The sequence below is a fragment of the Oratosquilla oratoria genome, chromosome 12 (genome assembly GCF_046742065.1).
Source record: "Oratosquilla oratoria isolate Oo_2021 chromosome 12, ASM4674206v1, whole genome shotgun sequence".
Classification (NCBI taxonomy): domain Eukaryota; kingdom Metazoa; phylum Arthropoda; class Malacostraca; order Stomatopoda; family Squillidae; genus Oratosquilla; species Oratosquilla oratoria.
Window position 1 is genome coordinate 40,831,455 of NC_134788.1, and position 15,559 is coordinate 40,847,013.

At 38.8% G+C, this 15,559-nt stretch overlaps 1 protein-coding gene across 1 annotated transcript; it reads left to right on the forward strand.

The window, feature by feature from the left end:
* The first annotated feature begins 682 nt into the window (after positions 1 to 682).
* LOC143031512 (uncharacterized) lies at positions 683 to 4,203 on the forward strand. The gene is made up of 2 exons (XM_076195451.1): positions 683 to 745; positions 2,956 to 4,203. Exon 2 carries the CDS (start codon positions 3,017 to 3,019, stop codon positions 3,959 to 3,961), a length of 945 nt encoding a protein of 314 aa, XP_076051566.1. The 5' UTR covers positions 683 to 745; positions 2,956 to 3,016; the 3' UTR covers positions 3,962 to 4,203.
* Positions 4,204 to 15,559: the final 11,356 nt, after the last annotated feature.

A 15,559-nucleotide genomic window follows, 5' to 3' on the forward strand; every position in this document is an offset into this window, starting at 1 on the left:
TGTGCTGATTTCTAATTTATTATTTTGAGAATGACTCCTTGAAGTCGAAACGTTATATTGCGTGTTATTAAAATGAATAACTTTGGACAGCTCGTTTATTCTCACCCTCCCAAAGTCAGAACTATAGTGAGGAGAATTGAAAACATTAAAAAGAAAAATAATTGTGATAATGCTGTGGTATTTAACTCAGTTTGCAAAGAGAACCTGCGCCCCAAGTATATACGAAATATATATATATATATATATATATATATATATATATATATATATATATATATATACACGTATATATATATATATATATATATATATATATATATACTGTATATGTATATATATATATATATTATATATATATAAATATGTATATATATATCAATATATATATATATATATATATATATATATATATATATATATATATATATATATATATATTGTAGGGGAGGGTTTGAGGGCCATTGCTTGGATTTCTGACCATTCCTTGTCTCCATTGGTACCGGTTTCGAGCCGATAAGGCTTAAGCCAAATTATTATTATTATTGTGTATTAGATTTTACATGATTTATTCACTTGGTTACCTGTTCATTTATTGGTTTATTAAATAAATTTAAATTTCATTTTATTCTATATATTTTGAAATAAATTTGGTGATAGCAACCATAGCCGTTGTCATCTGTGTTGGTGTAAACAAAAATGGAGACCCAAACAATAAGATAGGAATCTGTAGGATTTTAACTTTCAGGTCCTTAATTGTAAACTTTATTTATTTAATTACAATTTTTACGCTAAATGAAAGTTGCATCTAATGTAACATATCGGATATGATCTCCACGAAGAATTTTATAAATGGGAATTATAAGTTACAAATGTGCAGGATCCATTGATGTGTGCGTCAAAATCGTTATTTTCAATAGGAAGGGTATCCCTTTCCATACTATCTAAGCTACGGGTGTTGTGGTACGAGAGAATTCCAAAACAGTTGTTTTATCGGCAAGACAGAATAGTGATTTAGTGAGGTTCTCCTCGGGTCGACTTATGTGAAATGGGGAGGGGGGTCTCTGGTTGACAAAAATTAATTAATTATTTTTGATTGCCGCGCTACGATATTTTCATTGTACAATTGTTACAGGCAAAAAAGGACATTTTGCAGGTTCAGATAAGTTAAATTGTGGTAAACTGAGACTTATCACCAACATTTCTTCTCAATGACCCTTAATCAGTAAAGTACACAGAACATAAGTCATAACCAACCAATGATACATAGGCAATTTAGTTATAATTTAACAAGAAATATGCCACAATATTGGGGTTGGCTACTTCTTGACTCACAGTAATATGCCAATCAACTCATGGCAATAAATAACCCATGTCTTCCTCTGTAGGGATTATGGTGGTTTCGGACAATTTATAGTTTCACCCAACCAACGATTTTGAAATGTGGCTTATGTGTTTCTGGTGAGATATGTTGTGTATTGAATGATGGTGTATGTCATTTCTGTTGCAAATGCATACTTTTCATGTAATGAATTATTGAAATTATACACTTATGCCTATATCTCCTCTCCAATGATCTTGGGGGACCTGTGGGAAATCGGGGTTTTTGGGTGGGGAGCACTAATAAATTGAGTAATGTGCATTGCAAAACAGGTCTACAACCAACAAGAATGTATAAAAAATATATGAAAACACATAAATTTCACCTTTGAGGGCGGGAATGGGTCGGCTAATGCGACTGTAGCCATGTAGTTGTTGTTCAGGAGCGCTACCAACAAATCGCTAAATTTCTCGCTTATAGTTTCACCCAACCAACATTTTTCCTCTCCATATATTTTTTCTATAGCTTCCTCTTATCTAAATGTTTTATAGTGTTGCCTGTCTTCACTCTCCCTGTACAGGAAATTCCGATGTTCTCAGTCTTTACTCATATGTCTTGTCAACATCTTTAGGTGTGGTTACCAGTGCTTCATATTCCAGTGTGAGACAGATCAGACTTCCAATAGTTTTCTTCATGTTTTCTTCCATCTAATGAAGTATTTTTATATTCTGTATTTATTTACCTAGTTGTATTTACCTAATTGTATTTTACGGGAAGGGGAGATATGCTCATGGTGTCCCGCCTTTGTATCTCTCAGTGTCTAGTTTGCTCTTAGATTAATGAATGGTTTTTGCACACACTATATTTTTCATCCAGTTTGTTCCAAGTGTCCACCACTCTATGTGGAAAACTGTTTTTCTTCAGATCTCTTCTAAAACTATGTTTGTTTGTTTTGTTTTGTTTTTTTCTCCATGCTGTTTCCTGACATCAAGGTTTGATAGATGTTCCAATATTTCTTTTTGTGTTATTATCTCGCTCATGGGGGGAGATAGCACTTTATTTCCTTCGTCCCAATATTGTACCTTCTCTCTAGTGAAAACAGACTTGAGGTAATTGTTCATGACTTTGGTCATTTCTAAGTCTTCTGTGTATTCTATATTTCCTTGCTGTAGTTTCACCATTTTCTTGGCATAGGTTCACTATTTTCTTCGCATAGCTTCACCATGTAAGTGCAAATCATTGAAGGGTAATAGTACCCATACTTTCATGAGGTTCAATCAAATAGAAAATGCGAGAAGCTAGGGTCATTCCTCTTAAGATTCAAAAAAAAGTGCATAATGAAGAAATATAATGCATGTGTTTTTGGTCTGAACAAATGTTAAGCCAACTGCAGTAACTTAGTTTTGTATGATAATTCAGGTAAACAAATTTGTTAATGCCCAATGCTCATTAAAAGTAAAATTTGTGTAGAGATATTTAGCAATGAATCAAGTAATTGTTAACAAGGCTAATATTTATACTTTTTTTTTCAAAGTCAGTGTTCAGAAAGCTTTCAGGAATTAGTATTTTTCACACATACAAACATGTTAAGGAAGTACATATATTAATGTTTAATTATAATCTCTTAATTTCTAAAGGTACAAGAAGGTATGCAGTAATGTCAGTTATACAATAGAAAAAAAAAGAAAATTATTGAAGATGAATAACAAGACCGAAAAACATCTGTGTGGTGATAAAAGCTCTGAGAAGGAAACAAACTCTTGTATTGAAATTTCTCATGAGAAGGAAAGTTTTAAGAAATATATCAAATGTAAAGTATGCAATGCTTCATTTTCCAAAGGATCTCTGAAAGTACACATGAAAACTCATAATTGTGAGAAGACCTATAAGTGCACCTTGTGTGAGTCGTCATTTTCACAGTATGGTAGCCTACAAAGCCACATGAGAACTCACACCGGAGAAAAGCCTTTTAAGTGTACTTTATGTGAATCTGCATTTTCTCAGTCTTTTCATCTACGGTGTCACATGAGAACTCACACAGGCGAGAAGCCTTATAAATGCAAATATTGTGAGTCTTCGTTTGCGGTGTCGGGTAATTTGAAGAAACACACAAGATTTCACACTGGTGAGAAGCCGTATAAATGTACTCTTTGTGGAGCAAGATTTTTCGACTCTGGTGTTTTGAAGACTCACATGAGAAGTCACACTGGCGAGAAGCCTTACAAATGTACGTATTGTGAGTCTTCGTTTTCAGAGTCAGGTAGTTTGAAAAAACATATCAGAATACACACTGGGGAGAAGCCGTATAAATGTACACTTTGCGAAGCTTCATTTCCCCAGTCGGGTCAGTTGCAGTGTCACATGAGAACACACACTGGCGAGAAGCCTTACAAATGTGCTCTTTGTGAGAACTCGTTTTCTGTGCATAGTTCACTGCAGAAGCATATGAGAACTCATACTGGTGAAAAGCCGTATAAATGCCCTCTGTGTCAGGCTTCATTCTCCCAGTCTAGTCATTTGAAGACTCACATGAGAACTCACACTGGAGAGAAGCCGTATAAGTGTACCATGTGCGAGTCTTCATTTTCTCAGTCGGGTAATTTAACTAGTCACCTCAGAACTCACACTAGTGAAAAACCTTAAGAACATAGCATAAGGACATATGAATTGGAGAGATTGCAAGAGACTAGGTCTATACTTTCCCCTACACCTATTATCCCTATCCATAAAGTTATCTCTCCTAAAACAACCAATTGTTTCAACATTCATTACATGTTTACCAAGTCTTTTCAATTTGTTAACCTATTTGTAAATCAGTTTTTGTCTATTTCCTTATATCTAAATTTGTCCAACTTAGATCCATTACTGTGAGTCATACCTTTCTGTCTTAACCCATTAAACTCCGGTGACAAGATGTCTTGTCATTTGGTCAAATAAAAAATCATAAAACACCAAAATGTTTGATCAAACACCAGAAAAACATGACGTCAGTAGTCCTCGCTTCGCTCGCGAGCGAAGCGAGGACTACTGACGTCATGTTTTTCTGGTGTTTGATCAAACATTTTGGTGTTTTATGATTTTTTGTTTTATTTGACCAAATGACAAGACTTCTTGTCACCGGAGTTTAATGGGTTAATAAGATGACTGCATCACCCCCTTTAAGGCTCTTGGCCTTAAAGGGGGTGATCACTGCACTCATCTTTCCAAAGAGTGTAAGCTAATGTATCTAAGCCTTAGTCTACTTTCACCAGATAGAGTATAATGATTAACTGTATTTTTGTTTGTGTCCTAGCAATAAATTCTAATGTCTTGTTAGCCATATTCCTGGTACTAATGCACTCTTTCCTGGATTTAAGGCCAAGACTTACCAACATTCCTAAGTCCTTTTCACATTCTGTTTTCTTTAATATGGCATCATCTAAGCTATACTTGTTAGTTGGTTGTGTAATCCTACACTTAACAAAGTGCACATTAAGATATTGAAGTCCATTTGCCATTTCTACAAGCTTGCAAACAATTTATTAAGATCCTGCAGTATCCCAGCATCTTCCCCTGACCTAATATGGTGTCCTAATTTAGTGTCATCCACAGACTTACCAACATCACTATTGATTTCATTGTCCAAGTTATATACATAATGAACAATAAGGAACCCAACATCTTCCCCTGACCTAATATGGTGTCCTAATTTAGTGTCATCCACAGACTTACCAATATCACTATTGATTTCATTGTCCAAGTTATATACATAATGAACAATAAGGAACCCAAAACCAAGTCTTGGGGAACTCCACTAGTAACATAATCCTATTGGCTTTTAAACTGTGAGTGGTGACCTCTTGTTTTCTGTCACCAATCCATGCTCTAATCAATTCAAAATTCAAACACTTCTCTTCCTATGCCATAAGCCTTAATTTTACTTAGTCTGTGGTGAGACATCTTGTCGAACACTTGGCTAAAGTTGAGGTAGATAATATCATAACTATCATTATTATCTATGGCCTTGTAGACCTTAGTGTAAAAGGCCAAACCAGTTACACACAACCTACCTTGATGAACCCATGCTGAGTCACAAATCAGATTATGTCTCTCTAAATGTTATCTAATATTTGCTTTTAATGATTTCAGCATTTTATGCATAACCAATGTCAAACTGTCTGGTCTGCAGGTGTACATAGAAGATTTATCACCCTTTTTAAATATAAAAACAATGTTTGCCATCACCTAAGAAATAAACATTAATCCAGTGTCAGTTGACTACATACCTTAGTTAAGTGCTCACAGATTATTTTAAATTTGCACTCTTTTAGTACTCTCAGATAAATCATGTCTGGATCTGGGGATTTTGTAGCTTTAAGTCTATCTGTAAGAACTATTGCAAATAGTTCTTACAGATAGACTAAAGCTACAAAATCCCCAGGTCCAGACATAATTTATCTGAGAATACTAACAGAATGTAAGATTAAAATCTGTGAGGAGTTAACTAAAGTATTGAGAGGAAGTAATTGGTGAAGAACAGTGTGGGTTTAGGACAGGATGCATGGATCAGATTTTTGTGGTAAGGCAGATAAATGAGAACGCTTTAGGAAAAGGTAAGGATGGTTTTTTGGGCCTTTATGGATTTTGAAAAGGCTTGTGACAGGGTAGACAGGAAGGCATTGTGGGAGGTATTCCAAATACAGTAAAAGCTCTTTTATCCATTATTCTCGTATCCGGCTCCTTCTTATAACCGGCATATTATTCACGAGGAAATAACAATTTTGTATAAAAATGTAAAAATTCGAAAAAATGAAATTTAAAATTCCCACGCCACTCCCGCCACCGCCAGAGGTAGCGCGCATCTTTCCCGCCATCTCCCGCAAATCCCGCCACTCCGTCAGGCCCAGTGCCCACTGTAATAAGGTTTCGTCATGAAACAAAAGAAGGCAGTGATGGCTGAGTTGAAGGATATGCGTGATAGTGCTAAGCTTAGCGTCACTGATGAAGCTCTTCAGGAGTGGATGGAGGTCGACAATGTCGAAGCTATCACCCCCACACTAACTGACGACGAAATCATTCAGGCAGTGATTGAGGAGAAGCATGGTAAGGAAACAGAGGCTGATAGTGAAGAGAAAGATGACCCAGAGCCAAGAGTAACATGGAAAGATGCCGCTAAAGGATTGGCAACATTTATCAAGTTTGCGGAGCAGTGCACCTACATGGGGACTCGCGACGTGATGTCTCTTCACTGTCTTCAAAATAGATTTTTAATGCAGAGAGACAAACATTCTAACCAAAGAGACATACGTGATTTCATGAAAATAAATAAATATGAATATACTGGTAAATAAATAAACAACAAAAGTGAAGCCATTGAATGAATTTTATTTAAGTACTTTATGAATAAAGGCAATAAATGTATTTTTTTAATATTCCTTCTCGTAACCGGGATTGCCCCTTTCCGGCACGTCTTTGGTACCATTGTGCCGGTTAAAAGAGCTTATACTGTATATGGAATAGGAGGAAAGCTGTTAAGATCAGTCAAGAGTTTTTACGAGAGTAGTAGAGTCTGTGTTAGAATTAGAAATTGAGGTAAAGGTGGGAATTTGCTGGGGATATGTTATATCAACTTGGCTATTCAATTTATAGATGGGGTGGTGTGGGAGGTAAATGCAAGGGTAATGGATCGGAGGTGGTTAGAAAAAATGGAGAAAAATAAAAAGCCAGTTGTTGTTTTCTGACAGCACTGTGCCTGTGGCAGGCTCATAGGAGGAATTAAGGAAGTTAGTGACAGCTTGGGAAGGTGTGCAAAAGAAGGAATTTGAAGATAAATTTTAAAAGTAAGGTGATGAAATATACAAGAGATTATGGCAGCAAATAGTATTAAGGGAGAGAGACTGGAGGAAGTGGATAGTTTTAAGTACTTGGATGTGAATGTGGCAGGAAAGGGAGTGGAGGTAGAATGTAGAAAAGTGTAAGAGATAGACATTTAGAAATGGATACTAAGAGGAGATTGCATGAAGGAGTGATTGTGCCAACAGCATTGTATGGGGCACAAATATGGAACATAAAAGAGAAATAGTTTAAATGTGAGATGAAATGCCTGAGAAGTATGGTCAGGATTATTATGCTGGCTAGAGTGAGAAATAAAAGGGAGAGCTAAGGTGGAAAGGGAGTTAGGAGATAGGGTTGATGAAAGTATTAAGATGGTTTGGACACGTGGAAAGAATGAGTGAAGAGAGATTAGTAAAAGAGGTGTGGAAAGAGTGAACATGAGGGGGTGACCAAGGATGAAATGGATGGAGTAAAAGGGACATTGGGAAAGAGGGGAATGTCTTTTGAGAAAGGAAGGGAGAAGACATGATAGGGGTGAGTTGAGAATGGTTATGTAGAGATGATGCTGAAATGCATAGACGGGAGTGGGTGGGGGATGGGGGGCTGAGAGAGTATGTGTAAATGTTTTAACACAGCCCAAAGGGATTTCTTCCCGTCTTCTCATTTTCTGCATTAGGGGACAGAGGGGAGGGGGGGGGGGTTGCTGATTAAATGAAGCGGCCTTGCTGTAGATGTGCTGTATCTTGCTACATCTCACCCAGGGCAGTGGGTGAGATGCAAGGCTGACCCATCATCCAGGAGGAGCTGAAATAAGAGAGGGGGTGAGTGGGAGTGGATTTGATGCCTTTGTTTTTGGCTACCTCCTTTGTATGGGGGAAGAGGCCATTGTTATATGTAAGTCAATCTGTTTGACTACATTGTCATTGCTAATGCTGATGTTAGTCTGTCTCTTCCCCACAGAAGATTGGTTTGCAATCAGAAACCATATCTAACCTCTCTTTTGTAAATACTAAAAGAAAATATTAAATGCCTTAATCAGTTTCCTTCTGTATCTATAAAAACCCTTGTCAGGATTAATTGGGCCTAATCATTGTTCTTTATGTGAAGCTTCATTTCCCAATAAAGTTGGCTTGAAAATGTATGCAGGTAAGAAGTTATAAGTTGAGATATTCCTTGTAGGAGTTTCATCTCTCAAAAATTAAATTCTGCTGGGATTAATACAATGCTTAGACATGAAAAGTCTCATGACAGTGTGTTGTGTATTCAAGAAGAGGTCGAGGAGATGGCAGAGAACTTAATTATCATGACAGGGAGTTCATTTGATATAATAAATGTCTCGAGTAAAGTAACAGCAAAATGGATAAACCTGACACTAGGATAACTGTTTAATCGAAGAGCAATGTTGGGTTAAATTTTGATGCACTGTTACAAGTGTGTAAGAGCTGAGATGTTTAATCTTTTTTATACTTCATTGAATGCACGTGTAGCATTCCAAGTGATGGATTCTTGTAAAGAATTTATATTTCTGGGGAATGTCGGTGAAGAAAACTAATAGTGTATTCCTGACTAGTTTGACATTAAGTTTAGAAATAGGCTTGGACCTAGATCTATTTCTTTTCTATCCATTCTCCCCAGCTTGTCACGGTGTCTCAACATAGTATTTTCTTTTCATACTGTTGTTAGGACAAATAAACTCTTCAAAGTGAACTATTGTGTAATTTCTATTTGACTGATTTTCTAATTTTATCAGAAGACAAGTTTTAATCTAATAATGAAGGTATAAGGTCTGTAAGTAATATTTAGATCACCTATGAACTGCCAAGTGAGTTGGTTTTTATCAGAGCTGGGTTTGTTACTGCCAGACAGATAGTGTGTTAGTAATGCAGTAATGCTAGTAGTAACACAAGTGTCCAACTCTGGTCATTTTATGTTTTAGAATAGGGAATACTAATGTTGTAGTTTAGGTATTCTTTTATTGAGAATATTTGTAAGAAGGAAATACTTAACCCCCCCCCCCTATCAAAATCAGTCTAAAAGGAAAAAAAAATCAGTAATGCATTGACAGTAATGCACCCCAGATTTTTTGGAAATGCATTGACTGTAATGCACTACCTGTCCAGGGGTGACAGGCCCAGCTCTGATTTCTATGTTGGATGTTTTCAGTATTTGGGATCTTTGCTTTTGGAAGTTGCACCATGATTATGTCACAGTACCAAGAAACTGTATGTATTTACAACTGCACCATTGTAATAATATATGGAATGTGGATTGACCTATCAACTTGTTACACAAGACAACTAAGTACCTACCTCCACCTTGAGGTATAACCTCAAGGATGTACCTGATCTCTGACAGAGGCCACATGTGCATAATTCTTTCACAGTTATCCTAATTATTTCCAATCTCCTCTCTTTTTGTTATCTAAAATGGAGAGTATATCAATGTTTGCTCCTGTTTGCCCCTCTCACACCTCCCAGTGGCATTAAATCAGTCCTTTCATATGCTCTACATATGCAAGATTAATCATATATGGACACATCCAATGGAACAACCTCAAATTTTGGGTTTTCCTGAAAACTACACTGCTAAACATCAAACATTACACAACAACTGGACCTGCTACTAACATTCCTAAACCTGCTACCAAAAACATTCCAAACAAGAAAGTATACACCCCCTTACACATACCACAAATGAACATTAATGGAATTATAATCATGTAGAGCTATTGCAATTCTTGCACAAATACATCATACAATCTGGATTTCACAAGAACCATCCTGTGCTATGCCTTCACAGCATGGTTCCTAACGATCGGAATAGAGCATTCAGAGTAATAACGAGATGCACCAACACTACCGCAGTTGAACATGTGCATACAGAAACCAAGCTCCTCTCTATAGAACACCACATGAAAATGGCAGGAAATAAGCACTTGCAACAGGTGATCTTTTACTTGCTTTATATACTCTTTCATTGCAGGACTAGATTAATACTACTGCCATATATATTCAAGTATAGTATGATCTTTTATGGTAATTTTTAGTTATATGTGAGATTTTTTGGTGGGATCCAAATTCATACATTTTTTAATATCGTAACCTACCTGGTAGACTTGGAACCATTGACTATCAAAAGTAGTAAGGTCCCTTATGTATGTATATATATATATATATATATATTTTTTTTTTTTTTTTTTTTTACATTTACTGGTGTTATGCCTCTCAGTCACATTCCTAAGCATTTTGACAAATACCATAAGCTGTGGTGAATGATGATATCACAGGTTGTGATAATTGAATTATAATTCTGGAAGCTATTAACATGAGCTGAGTCATATGTAAACCTAGCAAAGGGGTCATTGGACAAATAATACCTCAGTGATGCAAACACCTACAACTAAGACATGGTAATTTGAGAAAGGAAAAACTATTGTAAATAATTTACTTAAGGAATTCTCACTGGCTGAGCAGGTTAGAGTGTTGTCACTTGTGGCAGAGATTGTAAGTGGAGGCACTTCAAATCATGTCTAAAGTCCTCTCAATAACAGTATTGAACTAGGAATATTTTGTATCTAAAAATATGCGAAGATAGTATTGACACCACATAGGGATACGTGTTTTTTCACCTTATATTGAGGGATTGTTTTTTAATTGGAACCATACAGATTATGTGATTGACAACCAATGTTAAAAAACATGTTTGTTGTGGCCCAAATTCAAAGAGACGCCACATCGTCCCATAGTTCACCATCGCGACGTACGGTTGAGACGACTCGCACGAGGCTGTCACTAATGCCAGTGAACAATGGACGATTGCACGTGAGTCTCCTCCACCCTCACCACCATTGGTTTAAATCTGCGCTGGCACCTCGATGCACCACGCACGGTCATGAGCGCAAAGGCTTCCCCGGAAGACAAACGGCTGATGACCAAGCCCGATGTGGTGGCGATTTCCAAGCCCATGGCCCCACACAGCTACATATCCCTCAAGTCCTACATTTGGCAAGACAGCCGAGGGGGTGGTCTTTAATCGGCTCCTGTGGTGGATGGAACCCTTCCATCACCATATGTATGGTTTTATCAAAGGAGTGGCAGCAGTTGACCGTGGCATTCGAGGTAGCAAGTGCTTTTACCATTATTGCATCCTTGTCTATTAAGGTGGTCCAAGGCAGACCCCTGGCCTGGGTTGCAGGATACTCCATGGACAGGGCAGCGAGAGTGCACTTCCAGTGACATCCTCATACCAAAGGAAAAAATGGGACCACACATGGTCACTGGAGCCAGCTGTCTCCTTCGCAGGGCTCAGCGGGCATTCAATCGCCTCTTCAAGGAATGTGAACAGCTGTGACTAAGGATCTCGAAGGCCAAGATCAGAGTAATGAGTGGGGACGTGGAAGCAACGTCCCAGTCTTACTCTTCAAGGCGACATCCTCCCCTGGGTGCCCACCTATCAATACTTGGACATCTGGGTCGACGCCGCCAGGCTCTCTTTCGCTCCAGAGGTCAGGTATCTCCCAGAGGCCACGAAGACGAGATCAAATCTCCTTAGAGCCATGGCGAGACCCCAGTTGGGTGCCAGGCACAAAATCCTCCGGACATGCTACATTCAAGCGGTACGTTTGCTGGTGGACTATATCACTGTGGCTCTCCTCCTCCGTCTCGGCTTGTGGAAGAAGCTTGAGGTCCCCCAAAACCAGGCTCTCCGCACTATTACCGTGGCCTTTCCATGGATTATTGCTCTGAATCTTAGGCAGGTGCCGGGAGTTACCTCCCTTCGCCTACGGGAGGAGAGGTTTTCTTCCTGTCCTCTGACCGACCTAAGGGAGAGTGAAGACAAGACCTCTCTCCTGAGTGTCCTAGACGTCGAGGGAGACCCCACCGGTCACTCCTGGAAGTCCCATGCGCTGAGTGCGATCCGCGCCTTTGAACACCGTGAATTGGTTTAGCGACATGCTCTAGACAGGCCTCACCCAAACTATACTAAACTTCTCCATGGCGATCACCCTGTGCCAGCTTGTGATGGTGTGGTACGTTGTAACATCGTACAATTATGTTATCTATTATACTTACGTATTGCTAAATTAGGAATTGTATATTTTCCTCGTTTTATAATTAATCATCATAGGTTTTGTTGGACATCAATTTTATTATTGATTGTATTATATATGTATTGTGTGTAATTTTGTATGCGAATCTGTAGGAAGAACCAAGCGAGTTCCTGTATGCTTAGCACCAAAAGAAGGCGTGGAATAGTAACAGCCTCCAAAGTGTACGCATGCAGTTGTCTATTGTAGTGTTTTATCGAATTGTGATTTAATACACTAATTTATATTACTAATGTACTTTTATTTATCCACCGTACTACAAATCTCCAACTTTTCCACCTCAACGGAAGGAAGACTGACTGTGACTTGGCACGGCTGCGAGACGTGATCCTTGAAGCCATAAGGTCTATCAACCCCCACCACACACACACACACACACACACACACACGGCTCGGTGGCGGATTGGTAAAGCACTGGCCTCACAAGCCAGAGAACCGGGGTTCGATTCCCCGGCCGGGCGGAGATAAGTTGGGTTTGTCTCCTTTCACGTGTAACCCCTGTTCACCTTGCAGTGAGTAGGTACGGGACGTTAGTCAAGGAGTTGTGACCTTGCTGTCCCGGTGTGTGGTGTGTGAGTGGTCTCGGACCTACCCAGAGATCGGCAAATAATGAGCTCTGAGCTCACTGCCGTAGGGTGGTGTCTGGCTGTCTCGACAGAGATTGCAGCAGATCCGAGGTGAACACACACACACACACACCAGCGAACCTGTTGTACTACCCAGACGGTTCTGTGGACCCCTCACGGAAAGGTGGTGTGACGCGGTATTTACAACCGACGATGGAGTGACTGCGCTATGAAGAGTGAGCGACGAGAATTCCATTCTACAGATGGAGATTGCTGCCATTTCCAAGGTCCTGGGTCACGCCCTCTCTGCTGGGAAGGGGGCAGTCGTGATCCACATAGACTCGGTGGTTTGCTACTGACATCATCCGGTCAGAGAAGACGACCAATGACGTTGACTTAACCCATTAAACTCCGATGACAAGATGTCTTGTCATTTGGTCAAATAAAACAAAAAATCATAAAACACCAAAATGTTTGATCAAACACCAGAAAAAAATATGACGTCAGTCCTCGCTTCGCTCGCAGCGAAGCGAGGACAGACGTCATATTTTTTTCTGGTGTTTGATCAAACATTTTGGTGTTTTATGATTTTTTGTTTTATTTGACCAAATGACAAGACATCTTGTCATCGGAGTTTAATGGGTTAATGACACAAATCCAGTATTCGCTGCATCTTTTCCACCAACGTGAAAGGTTTGCAAAATGTCACTAGGTCCCCAGTCACTACTGATGATGCCAAGGCAGCGACGAGGTACAGTAGAATCCCACAACCCCTTGCACCCACGATCACACAGATTAGGGACATCACCATAAGAAATGCCAGATTAATGGGTAAGGCCAATCACAGCAACAAACTTCATACTTCGGAATCAGCGCTGGGGTACTACCTTGTCACTAGGTACAAGACAGTCCACCTGCCTTCAGGTTAGGGTGGCCAGACGTCCTCCTTTAGGGAGGACAGTCCTCCTTTTGAGCACTTTGTCCTCTATCCGGCGCAACCTCACGCCGGACGTGCATGTGTCCTCCTTTCTTGGGGTGTGACAAAAATAAATGAATAAACAAATAAATAAATGAATAAAGAATAAATGAATAGATAAAAATAAACAAATAAATAAATAATCCTAGGTATACAATGATGCCGTGTAATTAAATCATGTGGGAGTACCCAGGCCAAGGTCAACGTCGGAGCTTGGCAGCCGAAGTAGACAGGAACTGCACAGGACCAATGTTGTGAACGTGTGATTGCATGATTCACATCTCATACATTGGGCTCTAGTCCTGATGTGGCCACGGTGCAGTGTGGTTTGGCAATTAATTCATGAGGTTAAGGAGTCTGAAAATGCCGAAAAGAAAGAGGGCAGAAATGCAAAGAGTAGAGGGCAGAAATACAAAAAGAAATAAACCTTCAGGCAATCAAAGTGAGGATTAAACTAGGTTTTGTTTGTGTTGTAACTTGGTAAGAAATACAGGTATTTTTTGTCGGTTTCATTAGAAGAGAAAAATACTACTGTATTCAGTTTCAGTTATATATATATATATATATATATATATATATATATATATATATATGTATATATATATATATATATATATATATATATATACTATAATCGTCGATAAGCAGTGTCCTCCTTTTTGGAAATTTGGAAATGGCCACCCTACTTCAGGTAGAGGGGCGATATCTATCGCCCACAGAATCCGCTGTGGGTGGCAAGTGTTACACGTGGGGAGAGACAACCACAAGCGCTGAAAACTCTATCCACCTGAGTGCAGATCCACTGCCATTCTTCGCTTAAGTCTCTGCTCACCACTTACCCTGGCGCCTCCTACTGTTGAGGAATGAACCCTTCCTCCCTCCCTCCCTGACCCTAGGGCACCGCCACTGCTAACAGTAGCATCGCCAATGCCCCCCCCCCCTTTTTTTTTTAGTGTGCGCAGAAATTTGCTTGTATGCAAATTTGCATTCTTTGAAAAGTACGTGCAAAGTAATTTCGTTTTTCAATGGAAGCGCTAGAGATAGATGAGAGAAAAAATACTGGTTTGACGGTTGGCAAGTTACCATATTTTCAGAGAATTCATAAGTTGATGTTTGGGTGGAACTTCTTTATTGAATAGACTTTAATATGATTTGAAAACCTTGTCTCCACACATTTTTTCTTTATGTGCACTAGCTGTAAAACAAGTGTACGCACACATGCGTACAGGATATAGGGAACGTTGGGTATCGCGTGGACAACAATCCCATGTATGAACGTTAAGGTCCGAGTGGATACTGGGCCCGCAAACCAAAAAATATGCATATGAAATCGGAGAGAGTTATTCAATGGCACCCTTCAACACCTTTATCTCTGAAGGCGCCTCGTCCCAGTTCCAATATGTCAACGACGACATTCAGTTGAACTGTTTCTCTCTTATTGCTGCTGTTGATCGGTGACAAACAAAGATTCTCACTGATTGTCGATTTTTCTTCATCTTTCGCAAAGTTCTATGGGAGAACCCGAGCACCGTTGCTTTCTGCTGCTTTGCTATATATTTCGAGGCAATGGAACAAAGCTAAAAGCTGTTATTATTATTGTAATAAGCCATGTCAATGATAATTATTTTATGTGCATATGATTTAATATGTTCTATTCTTAGTTATATTAATTATTGTTTATTCATTTTATTTATTACTATTTATATTATTATAATTTCTACTTATTCTTTTTATTCATTTATCATTAATATAATTTTTTCACATCCGACTTAGTGGAC